Source organism: Anopheles coustani, chromosome X (genome assembly GCF_943734705.1).
Source record: "Anopheles coustani chromosome X, idAnoCousDA_361_x.2, whole genome shotgun sequence".
NCBI classification, from domain to species: Eukaryota; Metazoa; Arthropoda; class Insecta; order Diptera; family Culicidae; genus Anopheles; species Anopheles coustani.
Genome location: NC_071290.1, coordinates 12773552 through 12790918, shown reverse-complemented (window position 1 = coordinate 12790918; position 17367 = coordinate 12773552). Strand labels below are relative to the sequence as shown.

General features: G+C 45.2%; 1 protein-coding gene across 1 annotated transcript in view; it reads right to left on the bottom strand.

The window, feature by feature from the left end:
- The window catches only part of LOC131269173 (neurogenic locus Notch protein), an 81717-nt gene that overhangs the window by 28041 nt on the left and 36309 nt on the right, over positions 1-17367 (bottom strand). Inside the window, exons 4-5 of the mRNA XM_058271502.1 lie at positions 1197-1468; positions 904-1105 (exon numbers count right to left, since the gene is read on the bottom strand). Coding sequence (XP_058127485.1) covers positions 904-1105; positions 1197-1468 — 474 coding nt within the window. The remainder of the gene's footprint in view (positions 1-903; positions 1106-1196; positions 1469-17367) is intronic.

Below are 17367 nucleotides of genomic sequence, written 5' to 3'. Positions count from 1 at the left end.
GCACGATTGGGATAGCTCCAACCATGCACGAATGGAACCTTGGAATGTCCATGTGGACAATAGTTCAAGTACCACAAAGTTCAGGAACCAACTCTAAGCCAGATCCCCCAAAAACCTAGCAAAACCAGCACCAAATGAGGTGGAAGGTGTTCAAATTTCAATCACAGAATGATTCTCCAAAGCTACTTCTCCCCCCTTTTTTCATTCCCTGTCCGTATACCTTTCTGTCCTCATGTCCTACGGCGCTGTCCACCTGTTGCCCATACGTTCGAGATGCAAACGCGTCCCTGCCATGAGCTGAGGGGAGGTTTGGCATGAAATCGTTTACAGCTTCTGCCAACCATTGGCCGTTCTAATTCGGCACAAGTACGCTGTAGCTGCGAAGACCGGTGGAGAGCGAACGATCTGATACCGATCGCTTCGTTTCATCTCTCCTCTGGAACCTGGAAACTCGGGTCGAGGATGATAATTGCAGCCCGTCGCGGGAAACAGGCCACCGGTTGCAATTTACGTGGCCAAGGAGGGGGGCATCAGAGAACTGCCTCAATAAAGCGGAACGCTGATGCTTTGCGCTTTGTGTGGAGAGAGCGCCATGGTTTCGCGTCCATGGTTAATATTTTATAGACTACCGATGATAAACATGTCATGTGGGTGAGCGGCGCAATTTATGGGTGGTTTAAAGTGCCTCCGTAGGATGCTACTGAACCGGCAGTCCTCGGGTATAGCGCTGCTGTATGTTAAAATGAGTCCCAACTCCAACGGGTTGTGCTACCCCGGTTCCCATTGGACCATCTGGTGTGGGGCTTAATTGATGTACAGCTCTGAACTGATGCTACTGACCCTCGTAGTCCGTGGACGTTATCGTGCCAGACGCTAGCTTTCTATCTAACCAATGCTACTTACTGGTAGGATCCGTGGGTGTTCACGCATTTGCCGTTGTTCTCGCATGGGTTCTTGACGCACTCGTCGATGTCGTCCGCGCAGTGGAGCCCTCGGAAGCCCTTCGGACAGAAGCACTTGACGTGACCGTTCGGTGAGAGCGTACAGGTGCCGCCATTCCGGCACGGTGACGACGCGCACAGGTTCTGCTTGTCGCAGTGTTTGCCTGCAAACGTTTCGGAAAGAGTTTAGGAAGTCAGTACCACAATCGGGAGCTGGGGGAGGAGGAGATGGGTTGGTTTCGCGTCGCAACTCACCCGAGTAGCCGGTCGCACACACGCAGGTATAGTCGTCCAGGGTCTTCAGCTTGCAGTTGCCACCGTTGTTGCACGGCGAGGAGTCGCACGCGTTCTTCACCGGTATCTCGCAGAGGCTCGCGGTGTAGCCGATCGGGCACCGGCACGAGAACGAGGGGATGCCGTCGCGGAAGGTGGTCTCGCAGCTGCCACCGTTCTGGCACCGCGGACCGGCCGCCGTGTGGCACGGGTTCGGGAAGTCGCAGAAGTCACCGGTATAGCGCGCCGTACAGCTGCAACGAAAGAGAGAGGGTAAAGGAAAGCAAACGGTTAGTGTATTGCACATAAAGTGATGCATTTTATGTCGGTCCCACGGTGTGAGCTACCCTTGAAGACATAGTCCATATCCCGAGCTCGATTATGGCGCCGCCGGAACCCCCTCCTCCCCAAAAAGGCTTAGCGTGGCAAGACCACACACGAGTACACATATAATTTCGTTCTCATTCTCCGCCACACTTTGGACAACATCCAATTTGTCTACACACAGGAGTCGGGGAGCAATGTCTACCGGTACCATCTTCTGAACCATGACGTAGTACGAGCCCAAATCTGACAGGTAAGTACCTCATAGAGAAGTGGGTTCTTTGTTGAAAGCGAAGAAGAAAAACATTCCTTCCGCTCTGAGGGCGTTAGGTCTTCTGGTGGAAAGGGAGAAGAGAGCTAAGTCCAAATTTATCATAGATCCTCCCCAGGCAAGAAAAAAATACCCCAAAGCGAATGGATGCAAGCGGCCGTAATGGCGACACCCCGGTTGTGAAGGATGGTTCAAATTTGTCAACCGCAGATCGAGATTGGTCAGGTTCTCACCATCTCTGCGATGGTCGCCGTGTGCCTGGGAAACCAAAAAACAAAAACGACGTTACCGATTATATTGTAACCGCTCCGCGCGTTGCGCAAAAACAGACAAATTAAACCAAACGACTTGCGCAGCCCGGGAAAATGTGGAAAAACACCCGGACAATTAGTCTGGTGCGCACTAACGCTTCGCACTAACAGAAGTGAAAGTGTACAGCTGGCGAACCCCGGTCGAGAATGGGCTTCCAATGTCGAAAGGTCTAAACGAAAACCCAATCCCAAGTGTGTGTGACCCTAAAGTGGCCGAGAAATTGGCATCCGCCGATGTCCGGGAGTCGCTGGGGCGACTCCTGAGAAAGCTGATTGTGTAAACACACGATTGCAATTTTCCCCGCGTGATGAGAACTGTAGGAACTCGACGTATCCAAATGCTTTTCCCAGGAACCCGAGCAGGTTCTACCACCCGTCGGAGTGAGGCGAATTGGAGAATTCCTTTGTCTTCGAGTTTGGCAAGATCGGCGAATCCCTTGGGAAAACCTTGGACGGAAAATATTCTCCCAGCCCGCGAGCGAGATTAAGCGCGCTTTTCCCATTACCTGAACATATTCGATCACCACCGATCATTACCCGCCGATGTGTCGCAGGTGAAACCACATTGTGTGCGCTGCAAGGAGAGGCGTGCTGACTAATCGAAAACTCTGCCGGCGCACCATTAGCGCACCGTCAGGGTTCCCTCTTTCTAGGGAAGAACCTAATCCGAAAACCAGCGCCGCCAGAGATTCGCTTTGTCTGTCGTCTGTCGATTCGTAGAAACCATCGCCTATTAGAGCAAACTCCAGCCGCTCGATGGGCGGTCAAGTACAGCCAGCAGATCGAGCGTGGCATCAGGCATCAGCATCAGCATCAGCTCGTCACTCTTCGGATGAGAACTGCTGCCTATTACACTTTTCACGAATTAACTCCCCACGCGGCGGATCCGATGATCCACGGCTCGGTACGGAAGCACTCGGAGAAAGGGGGCGGAAAAAAACAGCGGCGTGCAGCAGAAAAACTGAGGGGCGCGCGCTCGCACAAGTACAAAACAACATCTCGTGGGGAATTGGACACGGGCCCTCTTTCTGTTTCCGACACCATGGTGCCCCCCCTTCGGCCTTTTTTCTCCGTTCCTTCTCATTGCTCCCGTTCTTTTGCGCGTCCTCAGTCTTTTGCACGTTGGGTGGTATGGTATGTGTGTGTGTGTGTCCGGGTACGTGTATTATTAACCACCAGGGGGGCGCCACCGGAATCCGACGGGAATCTGGCCATGGATTGGGAAGTTCCTACAGGAGCACCACAGCGCTTATAGGCGTGATATGCCGTCGTTAGGGCCTACAGATGAAAGGCTGCTGGATGCTGAGCTATTCTAATGTTTCTTCCGTACGGCGGAACGGAAGCAGATTGAGTGGTACCCGGGTCGATAAGTAGAGTAGAATGCTTTAGACAGCGGGGGACTACGATAGAACAGGTAGTTAGTGCTTGTACATAATATCCCGCAACCGCAGGGGTTTGTATTCCCAGAGTTCAACATCGTCACCTGGCGCACCGTGTCACTACTTGAGGAGTAACCCTTCTGGACCCTTGAGGTCCCTCGATATTCCCTCATTTTGAATCTGGCAGGGGTGGTTCCTGCATTCGAACTCTTCTGAACGCTTGAGATCTCTGGGATCTGGGATCAGGAAGGAAACTACGCAACTGTAAACACCACCGAGATATAGAAGAAGCCATTGGGATGGTTCAAGAAAACCGAGCGACCAAACTTGTTCCACCTCGCATTGCTCGATTGTCGTCGTCGTCGTCGTCGCCGTATCCCAAAAAAGGGAGACAAGTGCACATCGTGCCAAAACTGGTGACAGCGTCATCGGAACCCCGGGACGCCTCCCTGGAGGATTCTCCGCAACCAGAACGGACAAGCGCACGGGAATTTCGGGCTGCATTTGTGGTTTTCCCTTCCCCCCGTTGGCGCACACCGTAAACACACGGAACACGATTTCCTTTCGAGCCGTCACACCGAAGCAAACGATATTCAATCTGTGTGGGACCCCCGGTAGGTCCGGCAAGGTTGGAAAAAGTTGCCCTTGATGTGATTTCTGGTGTACTCCAACGTTTTGTGTAATGTTGAATGATGTCACTCCTTTAGGATTGAAAAGGGAAGTCAACTTAAAATATTATTGATGACTCGTAGAATTATGCGTATTTGGTACTCGAGACGACCTTAACGGTCTCTTTCTCAAAACCATCGACTAAGTCATTCCTTCTAACCATGTACATTACATTCTTTAACACGAGTCCTATTCAGCATTTCAATTCTCGTTTAATTCGTTTTGCGAATTTGTGTCATTACTCCATGTTTTCAGTGTCAGTTCTTTGGGTAATTATAGCCTTTAACCTCTGGTATATTAGATTCAAATTTAAAATGATTACCTTCAAGTAATTCAACTTTCTAACCTTCGATTTGTTTGGAAAACGTAACATACTAAAATGTCCAACTGTTTTCCATCCAATCCTTCAACGGTATCTTAAATCGCAATGAGGCTTATTTTGTTCCCAACCCTTGAGAAGTTTCCCAAAAAAAAACAGTAGGGATCTCTCGAGGCACGTACCCGAATAAAAAAAAACAGGAAGCAAAACATCTGGTAAATCATCCCTTACCATCGCATCTCTCTAGCGGTCGTCGTTGCCTTCTAACGCCTGGATAATATAACGTCCGGCGCGGGTTTCGCGGATACGCCTGAGTCATCCACCCATCGGCAGGCGACGAATTGTCAACATCTGTACCGCACATTTCGCAGCCAAACCCTAACGCAACGGAGTAGTGCGCCGTCGGCAAGTGGCTGTCGAAGCAGTTGATGATCGGTTGGTGGCTGTCTCCAAACATCTCATTTTTTCTCATCTGCAGAAGGCGCGGGATACAACCGGGAATGGTTTTTATTTGGAAGATGAAGAAACGGGGAAGATGGGAAACATCAAAAGGCAAATGCAGGCGCGCACTTCCTTCGGAATTTTGTCGACACGATGCTGTGATGCCGCGTCTTTTTATTTCACCATCTCTCTCTCTCTCTCTCTTTCTCTCTCCCTTCGCAATCTCCTTTCTACCGTGGGCTAAGATTGTCTGCCCGAAGACAGCGGCGGGCTCCGGGCTCCGACGGACACAAACTAATTTTATGACTTTTCCGGTTGGATGCCATTCCGGTTCGGAGGTTGACTTTGGGGAGTTATTTTCTTCATGTCGACGAGTATAGACTGTGCCTTGTCTCTTCTCATTTGGTGGTGGTTTCGTATGGGAAAGTACTCTACACCGCCAGCGTCTGTGTTTTCCCCGCGTCGTTCTTTTTTCCCGCGTCGTCCGTTTTCCATTTTCAAAATCCATTAATTAAAAGCATGATTAACACTCCTGGTGACGGATGCCGTTCACACACGCGGTGTTTGCACATCGCTGCTGAGCGAAACAGGGAAAATTTGCTTAAATTGTACCATAACGCAAGTGGCATTATCAGTTTGTAATGTTCGTTTAACACGTTGACTGCCATGGCTATCATTTTTGAAAGCCAGCTGTCATTTGTTCTAAAAAGTTTTCGTCGCATGAATAAATGAAAATGTATCTTAAAAATTGTAGTAATATTTAATATCAATTCTTTGGGAACCCAAGATTTTGTTTAGCCTTTAAAACCCGTCGGTTTAAAAAATGTTATAAGCAAATTATATTAAAAACGGTTGTACTAAAAATTTGTGCTAAAAACGCTTGACAGTAAACGTGTTAAAGTTCAACATCGAGCGAATACGGCAGAGTCGGCGGTGAGAATCTTTTCGTGCGACTTCCGCAAGGGTTTCATGAAGAAGAAAAGCAAACAAAAAAAAGCAACACGGGGGGAAAGGAACCCCCGATGGCCACCAGGTTGAACAGCCATCGTTGCGAGCAGCAGAAACTCAACACCGCCGGACTCTCTTCAGCGTCAATCGATCGGAACCAATTTCCATCAACAGCCGATGACGGGGCAACAATATGCATCGAACCAGATTCGCTTCGCTTCCAGCAGAAAGAGCTCTCGAGATCTTGGCAACTGGAGCAACGGGGTTCTTGTCCAGGCGCTGTAAGAGGATACATTTGCACCCATCCCGGGATCGAACTCTGGGAAGGATTCCCTTGTTGCCGGACCTTCCTCGGCCGTCCAAAGCGAGTGTCATATTTCCCTACCTACGCTCGCAGGAGTGAGCTGCGATTAAAGGGTTCTTTATTAAATATTTAGCCAACATTAAGGCCACACGGGCAAAGCAACAGACAGGCATTCTCACACAGCGCTTTTCCTTCGTTTTTTATTGATTTCTTTACCTTCCACCTCGATGTCTTGTCGTCAACCCCGCACGCCCAAACGGAACGGAAGCCATACTTGCGTTCGGTTGGTCCGGTTTTTTTTTTTACTTACGGCCAAACTCCACCCTTCTTTACCCGTACATCAAGCTCAGGGTAAGGAGAAGCGAGCACGGAGGAAAACTCCTATGCATAAAAGATTGCAATCAGACAGCAGCGAAGTGCCGTTGCTGACCGGAGGCGTTTGAAATGTTTGGCCCTGAAGCGCTCTCCAGCCCAGTGTGTGGGCGATAGCAAATGCTGTTGGTGCCCCGCTGAAGGGATGCCCACCTTCCGGCGAATGGGTATGTGTCCGGGTCAGCGGTGTCTATCGCGAGCTACCGCGAAACGGCGCAGATAACATGCCCACGCCGAACAGCGGTTCATCGCATCGAGACAACACTTTTCATCGCAACCGATGGGATGTTCGAGGAAGGAAGGAAGAAAGGGGGTCGGGGAGGGGGTGAAATGGAGTGATAAATACGGTAGGCATTACAGGGACGTTCGGCGATACGATAACATTTAACACGCTGGCCAAGCTGTTTTAGTACACTTTTTAGTACAACTTTTTTTTTGTTTAAAATTGGTTATAAAATTCGTAAAAACTAACATTTTTCGAAAAACAAGCAAAAAGTTAAGCTATTTTCATTAAAAACCAAACTGTTTGTAATGCACTTAAATGGAAAATAAACAACAATAACAATTACAATACGGAACATCACGAATTTGAAACATCCCCTTCTTACCGTCTGCTTTCTAACTGTTTAATCATTTTGAGCACATAATTAGTTAATTAAAGAAATGTTTCTTTGATTCTTTAAGTCTAAAAACTAAACAGCTTGAAGTCCCAAAAGTGGGTGACAGCAGAAATTAGTTCTAAAAGGTTTTTGACCCATAAATGAATGAAAATGCAACACAAAAACTATAGTTATATTAAAAACAATTCCTCTGAGAAGTTCTTTGCTTGACCTTCGAAAATCGTCGATTTAACAAATGTTATGAACAAATTTTATTAAAAAAGATTGTACTAAAAAAGCGTGCTAAAAAGCTTGGCAGTCAATGTGAAGAGCTGAACTTTTTCAAAAGTTGTTTTCCAATTTGTTCTTGCAATTCTAAGTAATTGTAAAACGGTTTTGGCAGTAGATGAACACAAGAACACAATTAATTTTTTATTTTGTTACTAGACTTTGCCACTTCGTTTTACTTTTCTCTCAGACTTTAAAGCTTACTTTAAAACGAAGGTTAAAATGATTCCCGTGAAATAGCAAAATGGCGGACGGAACCATTGTAAAGGATAGGGTAAGGGAAAGGTGTGGTGGGGGTAAGGGAAGAGTCAGTTCCAAACGATGGCAGTGTCCGATAGCAATTAAGCTGATCCCGCAGCGCGCGCGCCAATAATAAAAACAATAACGATGACATGATTGCAGTGTGCGAGCGAGAAAAAAAACCGGGAAGCAAACACGGGAGGAAGACGGCGGACTTTAACGACCCCCGGGGGGAAGGGTTGTAAAACCCAGGCAATGGCATAGGCAATTTTCCTGGCCGCCACCGTTTCCTGGCGGCACGTTCGGTAGACGCGACGTGAAATTCTTCGTGCGTGATTTGGATGATCCTCCTTTAATCGATCGGACAAACGGTCACAGAAGTTAATAAAAAAGGGAAGGAGCGACTTTGGGCTTTGTGGTTCAAGCTATCGGATTTCGGCCGCCCGCACGAACCCTTTCACCTCGTGGCACAGAACGCCATTTTGCTTTTTGTATGCTTTGTAAAACCAAACTGTCAAAATTGGCAAAACCGCAATCAAGATGCGAGTTGGAAGTTAATTAAATGATTGGATTACGGTACCATCTCCCACCGACTCCCCGGCGGTCAATATTTACGGCCGAGCATAAATCAATGCACACCCCGAAAAGCGTTTTATTGCTCGGCGTTCACCCAACATATTCACTCGCGAGCGCGTATAATATACGCCGCCATATACGAGCGAATAATCATCAACAAATAATAATCCGTACGGCACCGGCATACCCTCAGGGTGGGGGGAGGTATTAAGCGGATATGCAACGAATCGACTAAGCCCGGTGTATGTTCCCTTGTATGCCCCCGGGAGGGAAGCGAATCGGGAGTGAGAAAGCCGTGAATAAAAACGCTCACGCTAATGAGGGGCAATCTCTGACGACGACGAGTTGCAAAGGCAGAAAGAAGAGGGAACTTGGGGGGATGGGGGGGGGAGAACTTTTACGACCAAATGTTAAAAAATGTCACCGCAAAAGTTGCCTTCCTCCCCTCCCCCCCCACTATCCCTACATAACGCGCGGATGGAGTTCTCTTTCGTGGTTTTTCCAGAATTATCTTAAGCCGTTAAGTGCAGGCTCGCGGGCGCGGTCAATGGCCGGGCCCGGTCGGTTTTGTAAAGCGGATTGGCGGTTGCGCACAGCACACGCCGGTTTGGGACCGAGAATTGTTGAGAAAGTTTTTATAAAATACAAAGAACCAAAAAATAAACACACAAATGGACAACCGATTAGCAGAAGATTTGTTTTTTTCTTTGGGGGGTTCTTAAGACATCACTCGACCCAGGAATTTGTCACCGCTCGCATTGTTTCGTTATCTCGTGAGGGTATGAAATCATCACCTGAAGGTGGGTTCCACATTCGAGCTTTGCGATCGGTTTTAGTTTCACCTTCCATTTGTCCAGATCGTTTTGCAAACTGTTCCAGAGAACCTGAACGAAGAAACCTAGAAATTAAACGAAGTTGAACAAACAAACACTCTCAGTTGCCTATCCTTTCACTCGGCTGACAATTATGACCGAAGATAGCAAGATCGGGAGCGGTGCATCATAAAAAATCATAATTAACTGATTTCGGTCGTAGGGCTTCGGTAAATTCACACGAAAGCGTGTCTTCTCACGATCGAAAGGGCATGAAGTAAGGGAAATCGAAAGAACCGAATCTGATGCGACCGCAAGCAAACTGGAGTAATATAGTTTAACGTTCTGAGCTGTTGTTGTCGTTAGCAGAAGTGAATGTTTTGTGGCTTCAAAACAATATCAGGATGTGATCGGATGGAAAAATGCTTGCCCATGTTCAAGATTTCTTCTTATGTTCGCGATATGATGGATAATTCGATATTAAAACCAGACTTAAAACCGTAACGGTCGAACGCCTGCAAAGATCCCTTCTGCCAACTCCCAATACCTTCAAGTTTTCTTGAGCTCTAAATCATTTCTATTAGTTTGTTAAAATCCTTTTATATATTAGCAAAAAGGATGTATCAATCAACTATAAAAGCAAACAAACTTCCTTTCGTTATGCCAATATCTCAGGTTTAGAATTCTTGTTGCACAGTGTTGTTTAAACTTTATTAAAACGCTCTGTTCCTTTCTTTACCAGGTGAAATACGCAGTTTGAATTCCTTTCAGCTTTTATTTTTTCATAATTTAAAATGTTAATAAAAAAACTGTGTGCGCTAGAAAGCTACAATACTAATTTCATATTTTTAAGTTTACAAATGACCCCACGAATTGGGATTGAAGTTGCTTTTTTTCCTTATTTTGTTTCCATATTTTTTTCATTTTCCATCGGTTGTTTCCGTCCGGTGCTTTATTCCATTATTTTATACGCGACCGTTAAACATTGGGGTTATTTTCAATCTTTGAGCTCAATGTATGATGTCATTTATTCGTTATTTATTTAGTATGGTGTCATTCATATTTGCAAAAAAAATTGTTTTATGTTTTATTGTTGCTTAGTGCATTTTATTTATAGCGCACACATTGTACATTATGCATTTTATAAATATAAAAAATGAAAATAACACAAAATCCACTCTTATTTACTTTACACCGAGCAAGCGGAATAATCTTCAATAATAGAAAAGTCAAAATAAGCACTAAAAAGCAAAACAGGGGTAGTCAACTTGCTTCTTGGACCTGATCAAACAGAAAAATCCGAATGTTTTGCTTCAGATGTCATTTTGGATTTTACGAAAGTGGTGTTTTGCAAACATATTTAGTCGATTTTGAGTCATTCGAAAATTTAGTTGCGGCCAAAATGACCGCAGTTTGGATTTGAGTGTTAACTGACAAGAGAAATATATGTTCGACAATTTTACTTCTTATCGTACCGTTTAACAAAAGTAAAAAAAATTACTAAATCGTTCTTCTAGATTGGTAAACTCTTGAATATATTTGCCCAAGCAGAAGAAATTCAATAACGTTATCAAGATGAGTAACAAGAGAGGTCCATGAAAATCTATTTTCTGCACCGCCATTGTTTTGGCAGTTCGTTTGAAAAGTGTTTACAAACATTCTTGCATTATGTAGAAGATCGTCGCCAGGATCTTTTACGCAAAATAAGTAACGGAATATTCAGTTAGTAAAATATATTTCATTTCAAGTAGCTCATGAAAGGTAAACAAAATTCCAATTAACTAACTTCCAAAAATATTCCCAAGGTTCTTGGCTGTTTACATGGTGTGCTTCGACCGCTTTTTCCACTTATCTTGGACGTTTTACTATAGTAAGCTTCTCACAGAAGACGAACGTATTTAAAATCCTTCTTGAGTGCGCTCTAGACATCAAGATTCCGGAAAATTAAAGAGACCATTTTTAAGAAAGGACAGTTAGTCTATTTGTTCACCACCGAGACATACTTTCGGCGTTGAAAAATTCTACGCTTCCCGGTCGTCATTAGCATTGCGTTTGTCGGGATCAACGTGGAGCAAAGGAATGGAGCCGTGTGTTTTGGTGCCGTTTACGGAGCCGAAGAAAATGGGGATGCTGCCGGAGCCAAATATGAAGAAATAAATTGCAATCGGTAATGCCGAGACGGCGTTGGGGAACGACTTAGTCGCCGAGCCCCGTAGATGGTTCTGCCGCTGTTGCGCTTTGGCGAGGAGGCATCTTCTTCGGCGCTGGGCTTTTGTTTCGCTTCAGTCGCCCGGTTTGGAGGTTTGTTCCTTTGCAGTCCGGGACCATGGAAGACCATTTGCCGAATGGCCCCAAACTAATCATTAAAACCCCCCACCCCAACGGGCCCCCTCCTTCCCGTGGCGGAGGAGACAGCTCAGGACAGGACCTAGCCGTGGGTTTTATGTCTGTTTATGCGATCGGGCATCTCTCTCTTCCAGCTTCAACTCGACTGAGAGATCGGCTGTCTGTTGCAAACGATTGTTGCCGCCGGCGGTTCATGCACACAGGTCCCCCCCCTCCACCTCTTCTTCCCATGCCTAACCTCTTCGGAGGATGTACTCTGCTTTGGATTTTGTCGTCCACCGTCCGTTTGTGTTTTTCCCTGTCCGTTCCCTTATTTCGTTTTTCTCTTCCTTTCCACGTTGTTCAGCTTGATGGCCGCATTCGTTATCTATCTCTCGTGTTTCCTCCCCCATTCCCCCCCCCCACCCCGGGGAAGGAAAGCGAACGAGTGAGGCCCATCTCGGGACTTAAATAAAAAAAAAACCCCGGACGGGAGCCTCGGGGGAGAACGCGATGCACCGGCCGTATTACGGTTTGCCCTAATAAGGACATGCGAAGATCGGAAAACAAAGGGACGACCTGGGACGACAGAGGTTCGCTTTCTAACGAGCCCCGCCGCACGAGAGAAGGCCAAGGGAGAATCAAATGCGAGAACTTTCCGGCGAATTCTACCCGAAAGGCGCGTGTGGGTGGAAGGAAAAGCGCTGCCAAAGCCTGGGAGGGGGGGGGGGGGGACGGTGGCGATGTCGATGAGAACGGATGACGATCGGCGGACAATCATTTTCGTCTGGATTCCTGTGTGCGCGGATTCGGACTTTGGCCGCTTTTTCGCTTCCTTCCTTTCGTGTTTCTTTTTCCCCATTTTGCTGAAAAGGCACGTGGAAAAGCGCTACTGTGGTGGTCAACGGGATCAGGGGGGAGGGGAGGGCAAGGGCCCCACACACACACACGCACGCACATCAGAAAGGGCTGTGGGTTGGGAAGAACGAAAGAAACCCCGTCTCGCGCCCGGGAAGGGAAGCAACTATGATGAAACACGCACGTATGTATCGGCGTATGTGTGTGCATGCCGAAGCGGTACAAGTACCGAATGCCAAAAACCGGGCCCCATGTTAGGATTTCAGTGCCCAAATTCGGCCCAAATAAATCTCCTCCGGGCGAACGAATAAACGAAGAACTACAATGACAGCGTTAAGCGACGAACCGGTTTTTTATTTTATTTGAGAGACACATTGTGTATTATTTTTTGCTTTCCCCTATCTCTATTTCTCTCTCTCTCTCTACCACACACTCTTGCAGTCTTGTTTATCAGGTACCTGTTGCATCTCCAGCAACATCAAGTACATGTAAGTGGTATGGCATTTAACACATTCACTGCCAATCGTTTTTAGTACACTTTTTAGTACAACCTTTTTTCATTAAATTTTGTTTATAACATATTTGTCAAACCGACGGTTTTCGAAGGCCAAGCAAAGACTTTGGTTCCAAAAGAACTTGTTTTTAATATTACTATAGTTATTATATTGTATTCTCATTTATTTATTGGTCAACAACTTTTTAGAACTAATTGCTGCTGTCAGCAACTTTTGGTTTGTTGGAATCGGTAAGTTTAAAAAGCTCGTGGTGATGCTTTATCGGTTCCTCGGTTTCCGGAAGCTGTTCTCCCGTCATAATTCATCAAATTGCGAGGTTTATACTACCTCAAGTTCGTTCGGTTGTAAATAAAATAATTTCAATCCCAAGTGATGTAAGGGTTGTGTTTGAAGCATCAAGGAATAACATGCCTGCCGCGGTGTAGATCGACTTCTGATTCGGCGAATTTATATCCGAACCATCGCAACAATGGGAGGCTGCTGCGAATGGTTCATTTGTTTTGCTGCTTCGCTCATTTATTGCGCTTATAAGTCGTCCGCCCGGAGGGCTCTCCAGCTCAAAAGGGTTCTGGCGCTGCGCAGTTGCTGCCGCTGCGGCGACTCTCTTCTGCCGGCGTCGGCGTGCAAAATAAATAAATTATGCAGGGCCCGGTACCTTGCCGGGGCGATGCTTGTCTGTCGCGAAACGGCAAACGAAATGTACGAAAGGAAAAGCCGAACAGGAATCACGGAGCGGAGGGCGGAAAACACCGTCCACACACATGACCATAATCGACGGCGAAAAGCACAACCATCCTTCCTTCCCAGGCGCTGTCCTTCGGAAGGGGTTCCTTTTCCTCGGTTGTCTTGGGTTTTTATGTTGTTATGTTTTTGTTTTACCGAGTATGCATGTTTTCTTGGCCATATTTTCTCCGGTCGCCGTTTTTCCGTTCCTTTACTCTTCGGCCCACCCTATATGCGATGCGTTTCTTTTTGTTTTCTTGTCTGTGTCATTCGAGATTATTTTGCAAAAGCCGAGAAGAACAACAACGCTGCATCTATTATCGAGCCTTTTTTATTTTTACTTTCAAGTTTTTCATAACGAAACGTTGACAAGCGTTCGTTCAATTCGAATTATCTTTCAGAAAAAAGGGTGTTCCCTCGTCGTTTGATAAAAAAAAAACTAGGATAGATGGTTTCACTTTTGGGAAATAATCTCTCACGAGCACTTGAACGAACAATTACGCATGTGGCACCCATAATTCCACCCCTGAGATACCGAGATCGCAGTCGGGAAAACTCGAACGAAAAAGGAAACCATCTGTCAGCGAGTCGGCGAGATTGAGGGTTGAGAAGAACTTGGAAAAATTGAATCGTGTGAAACTATCATCGCGCCGAGCTCGAAGGGATGCGCTTCAAGTGGAATCTGAAGAGGAAAACCCCTTTAGCCAGTTTACTTTGGAATTTCTTTAATTTAAATTAATTTTTCCTTCCGATTTTTGTTCCTGAATAACATTTAATTTGCTCTGCAAAGTATTGCACTGTACTCAACTCAATTTCGGAGATATTTTTAGTAGCCTTAAAACAACACAAAGTAGCCTTAAAACATCGCTTCGGGCGAGAGGCTAGTCGATAATATATTCAATAAAATTATAATGCCCATCCCAAGCGAATCCAGCGCAGGAAAGGGAAAGAGGATTACGAAGAAGGCAGCGTTAAGGCGATTGTCACATTATGGCATACCAATAAACATAAAAAATCATAAACTACACTCATCATAATCATTTCTCGATAAGATTCTTCCGTCGATTCCACCCTTTTGGGAAAATCGGTTTCTTGGCGTGTGAAATCGAAAACCCGTGCGGGATCAAGAGTTGGTTCAAATTTCTTCTCCATTCTCCAACGGCTGCATATTACGGGACGGGGGGAAACAACATCCTATTACCATACACACATAGACATAAACGCAAGTTTCGGGTTCCCAAAAACGGGGGGGGGGGGGGACACATTACGGAGCAGAAGTGGTAGAATCAACCTCTGCCCAAAAACGCACCTTTTTTCCTTAAACTTGTTCGGTTTTTGTCGCCGAGAAGAACACCACCGCGAAAATGATTTAAATGATAAAACACAAACTAATAAAATAAGAAAACGAAATAACATAAAACACACACGCCCATTATGACAAACGGCGAAGTTCTGGCGCGCATCTCGGAACGGAGGGGGGGCGGTGTATAGCAACAAGTATCAAGGCAGTCGGAAACCGGATCGTCGTATCTTCACCTGGCTCCAGGAACAAAAAAAAAGGAAACAACAAACAAATGTGGGAGAAGAAGGGTGGGTATTTTGTCTTTTCGAGGGGATGCAGAGAGGACAAGCGAAGGGATGGATTAACAAAAATGAAAACATAAAAATGCTTTCGTTCGATGGCGTGCTGCGCGAAGACGAGAGACATAAGACACACCACCCACGTATGGGACAGGCGTACGGATCCAACAGGCTTAAAAACACACACACACATGCATGCACACAGAAACACATATGCGTGTATGAGGTAAGATGAGTTGCCCAATGTTGTTTTTAACCAATATTATTTTATTCATCTTTTACTTCTTTACTCAAGTGTAAGTTGCTTTTGAAATTAAGATGGAAAACATTGAAATCAAGAATTATGCAAAAAAAGGAAACAAAACTAAAAACCTATAAACAGAAAACGAAAGCAGGGAAGGATGTGTGTTGGATTAAAGAAATATCTTCCAGTTTGAACAAACAAGGAAGATTTTCTTATTACGGCAAGCGAATGACAGTACAAGAAAACAAGAAGTTATAAAATGATTAAAAATAAAATAACAAGACCAAAGTGAAACTGCCAAAAGACCATTCGACGTGCGCTAACTGTCCCAAAAGAATTGTATTCATTGTAGAGGACAATGTAAAAGACACTGCAAACGTAAACGTAAAACGCGATGCGAAAAAGGATCTCACAACAATCGAAGGATGGCGGCGGCGGAAAGATGCTGCTGCGCTAAGAGCATGCAATAAATTTTGATTTACTCGCACGGGCACAAAACAAACCGGGAGAAAAGTGGTGGGGGGGGATTCGCGCGCGAATGATCTCCAGCAGGGACACGTTCCACACCTACGCCAAACTAAAAGAAATGGTGGAGTGGACCAACCGAACCACACACACGCCAATAAAGGCCATCCTCCGGCGCGCTTGTCCACGTTTTTCCCCGCCCGCGAGCGGGCCCTCGACAACCCTTCGGCGGGATTGTCCCGCTTCCCTCTTTACGCTCTTTTCCGGCCATGTATTTCAGTTTTAGCCATTTTAAAAGCTTGTTCATAAATAATTATATTCACGTCGGCCACGGGCTAATTTGAATAATTTATCGACATGCCCGGCGGACGCACCGACACACATACCTTTTCACGTCTGTTCTGTTCCCTCTCTCTCTCTCTCATTCTCTCTCTTTTCGAGGTCTTTTTTTATTCCTTAACATTCTGTTCCATGGCTTTCGGTTTATTAACACGTTGCGTACCAAGCGTTTTAGCACAATTTTTAGTACAATTTTTCTAATTACAATTTGTTTATAATATTTGTTAAACCGATTGTTTTCGAAGGCCAAGCAAAAACTTAGCTTCCCAAAATATTTATATAAAATATAACAATAATTTTTATGTTGCATTTTCATTTATTTATAGGTCAAAAACTTTGTTGTACTAAAACTGCCGTCACCCATATTTGGGTGACGCGGTACGCAACGTGTTAATAGTGTTTGACTCAATCGTGGTAACGTTTTCCACAGTGTTTTCTGTTTTTGTTCGTTACATGGCATGGGCGTTTTACTTTTTATAATCACCGCAAGCTTCCAATGCACACGAGGACGAGCGAAACGGGACCGGGAGTAAAGTCCCGGCGATTTTACTGTTTTCCTCCACTTGATCACTCTGATTTTACCTCTTCCTCCACGTTGTACTTTATTGCTTACAACTATTTAGTTCTGAAAGGATTAAGGTGGCGTAAAAAGTGGAAAGCGGGAGGAAAAGGAGCACCGCAGGGACGTAAACATATGAAGGAAAACCAATAAAACGAGCGATTTCCAATTGCTACTAGATTTGTGATTATCCCCACAAGGTCATGAGTTATGTTTGTTATACCATAACCCAGTTTGTTTTGCGATTTTAACCTAGTTTTTCTATCATTTAGCAACAAAATGATTGTTTATTGTCTATTACAACAGAGATGTACTACATGAGATTCATTGAACAAAAGAATCCACCGATTTTGACACATTTCAAGTTCGCAAATCTAGTTTTTGTTTGGTTTTCGAAAAACTTTGGTTTAATAAGTTTTATAATTTTATTTCAGTTAAACTGATTGTACTAAAAACTGTTCTACAGCCCATTACCGGAGCCGTCACTGCTTCAATTGAAAAGAATTAAAGTAAAACAATCAAAAAGTAATAATTAAGGATACCAAAACACGAAAAGTGGCTTTTCACTTCCTGGTGTGTTATAGAAATCGTAAAGAAATGAGTGAATTATATTTTCCTACATCTCAAAGGTACCTCAAATAAAACTTGAACAAGTGTTTGAGAAGTTTTCCAACGCGTAAAATGAATGACC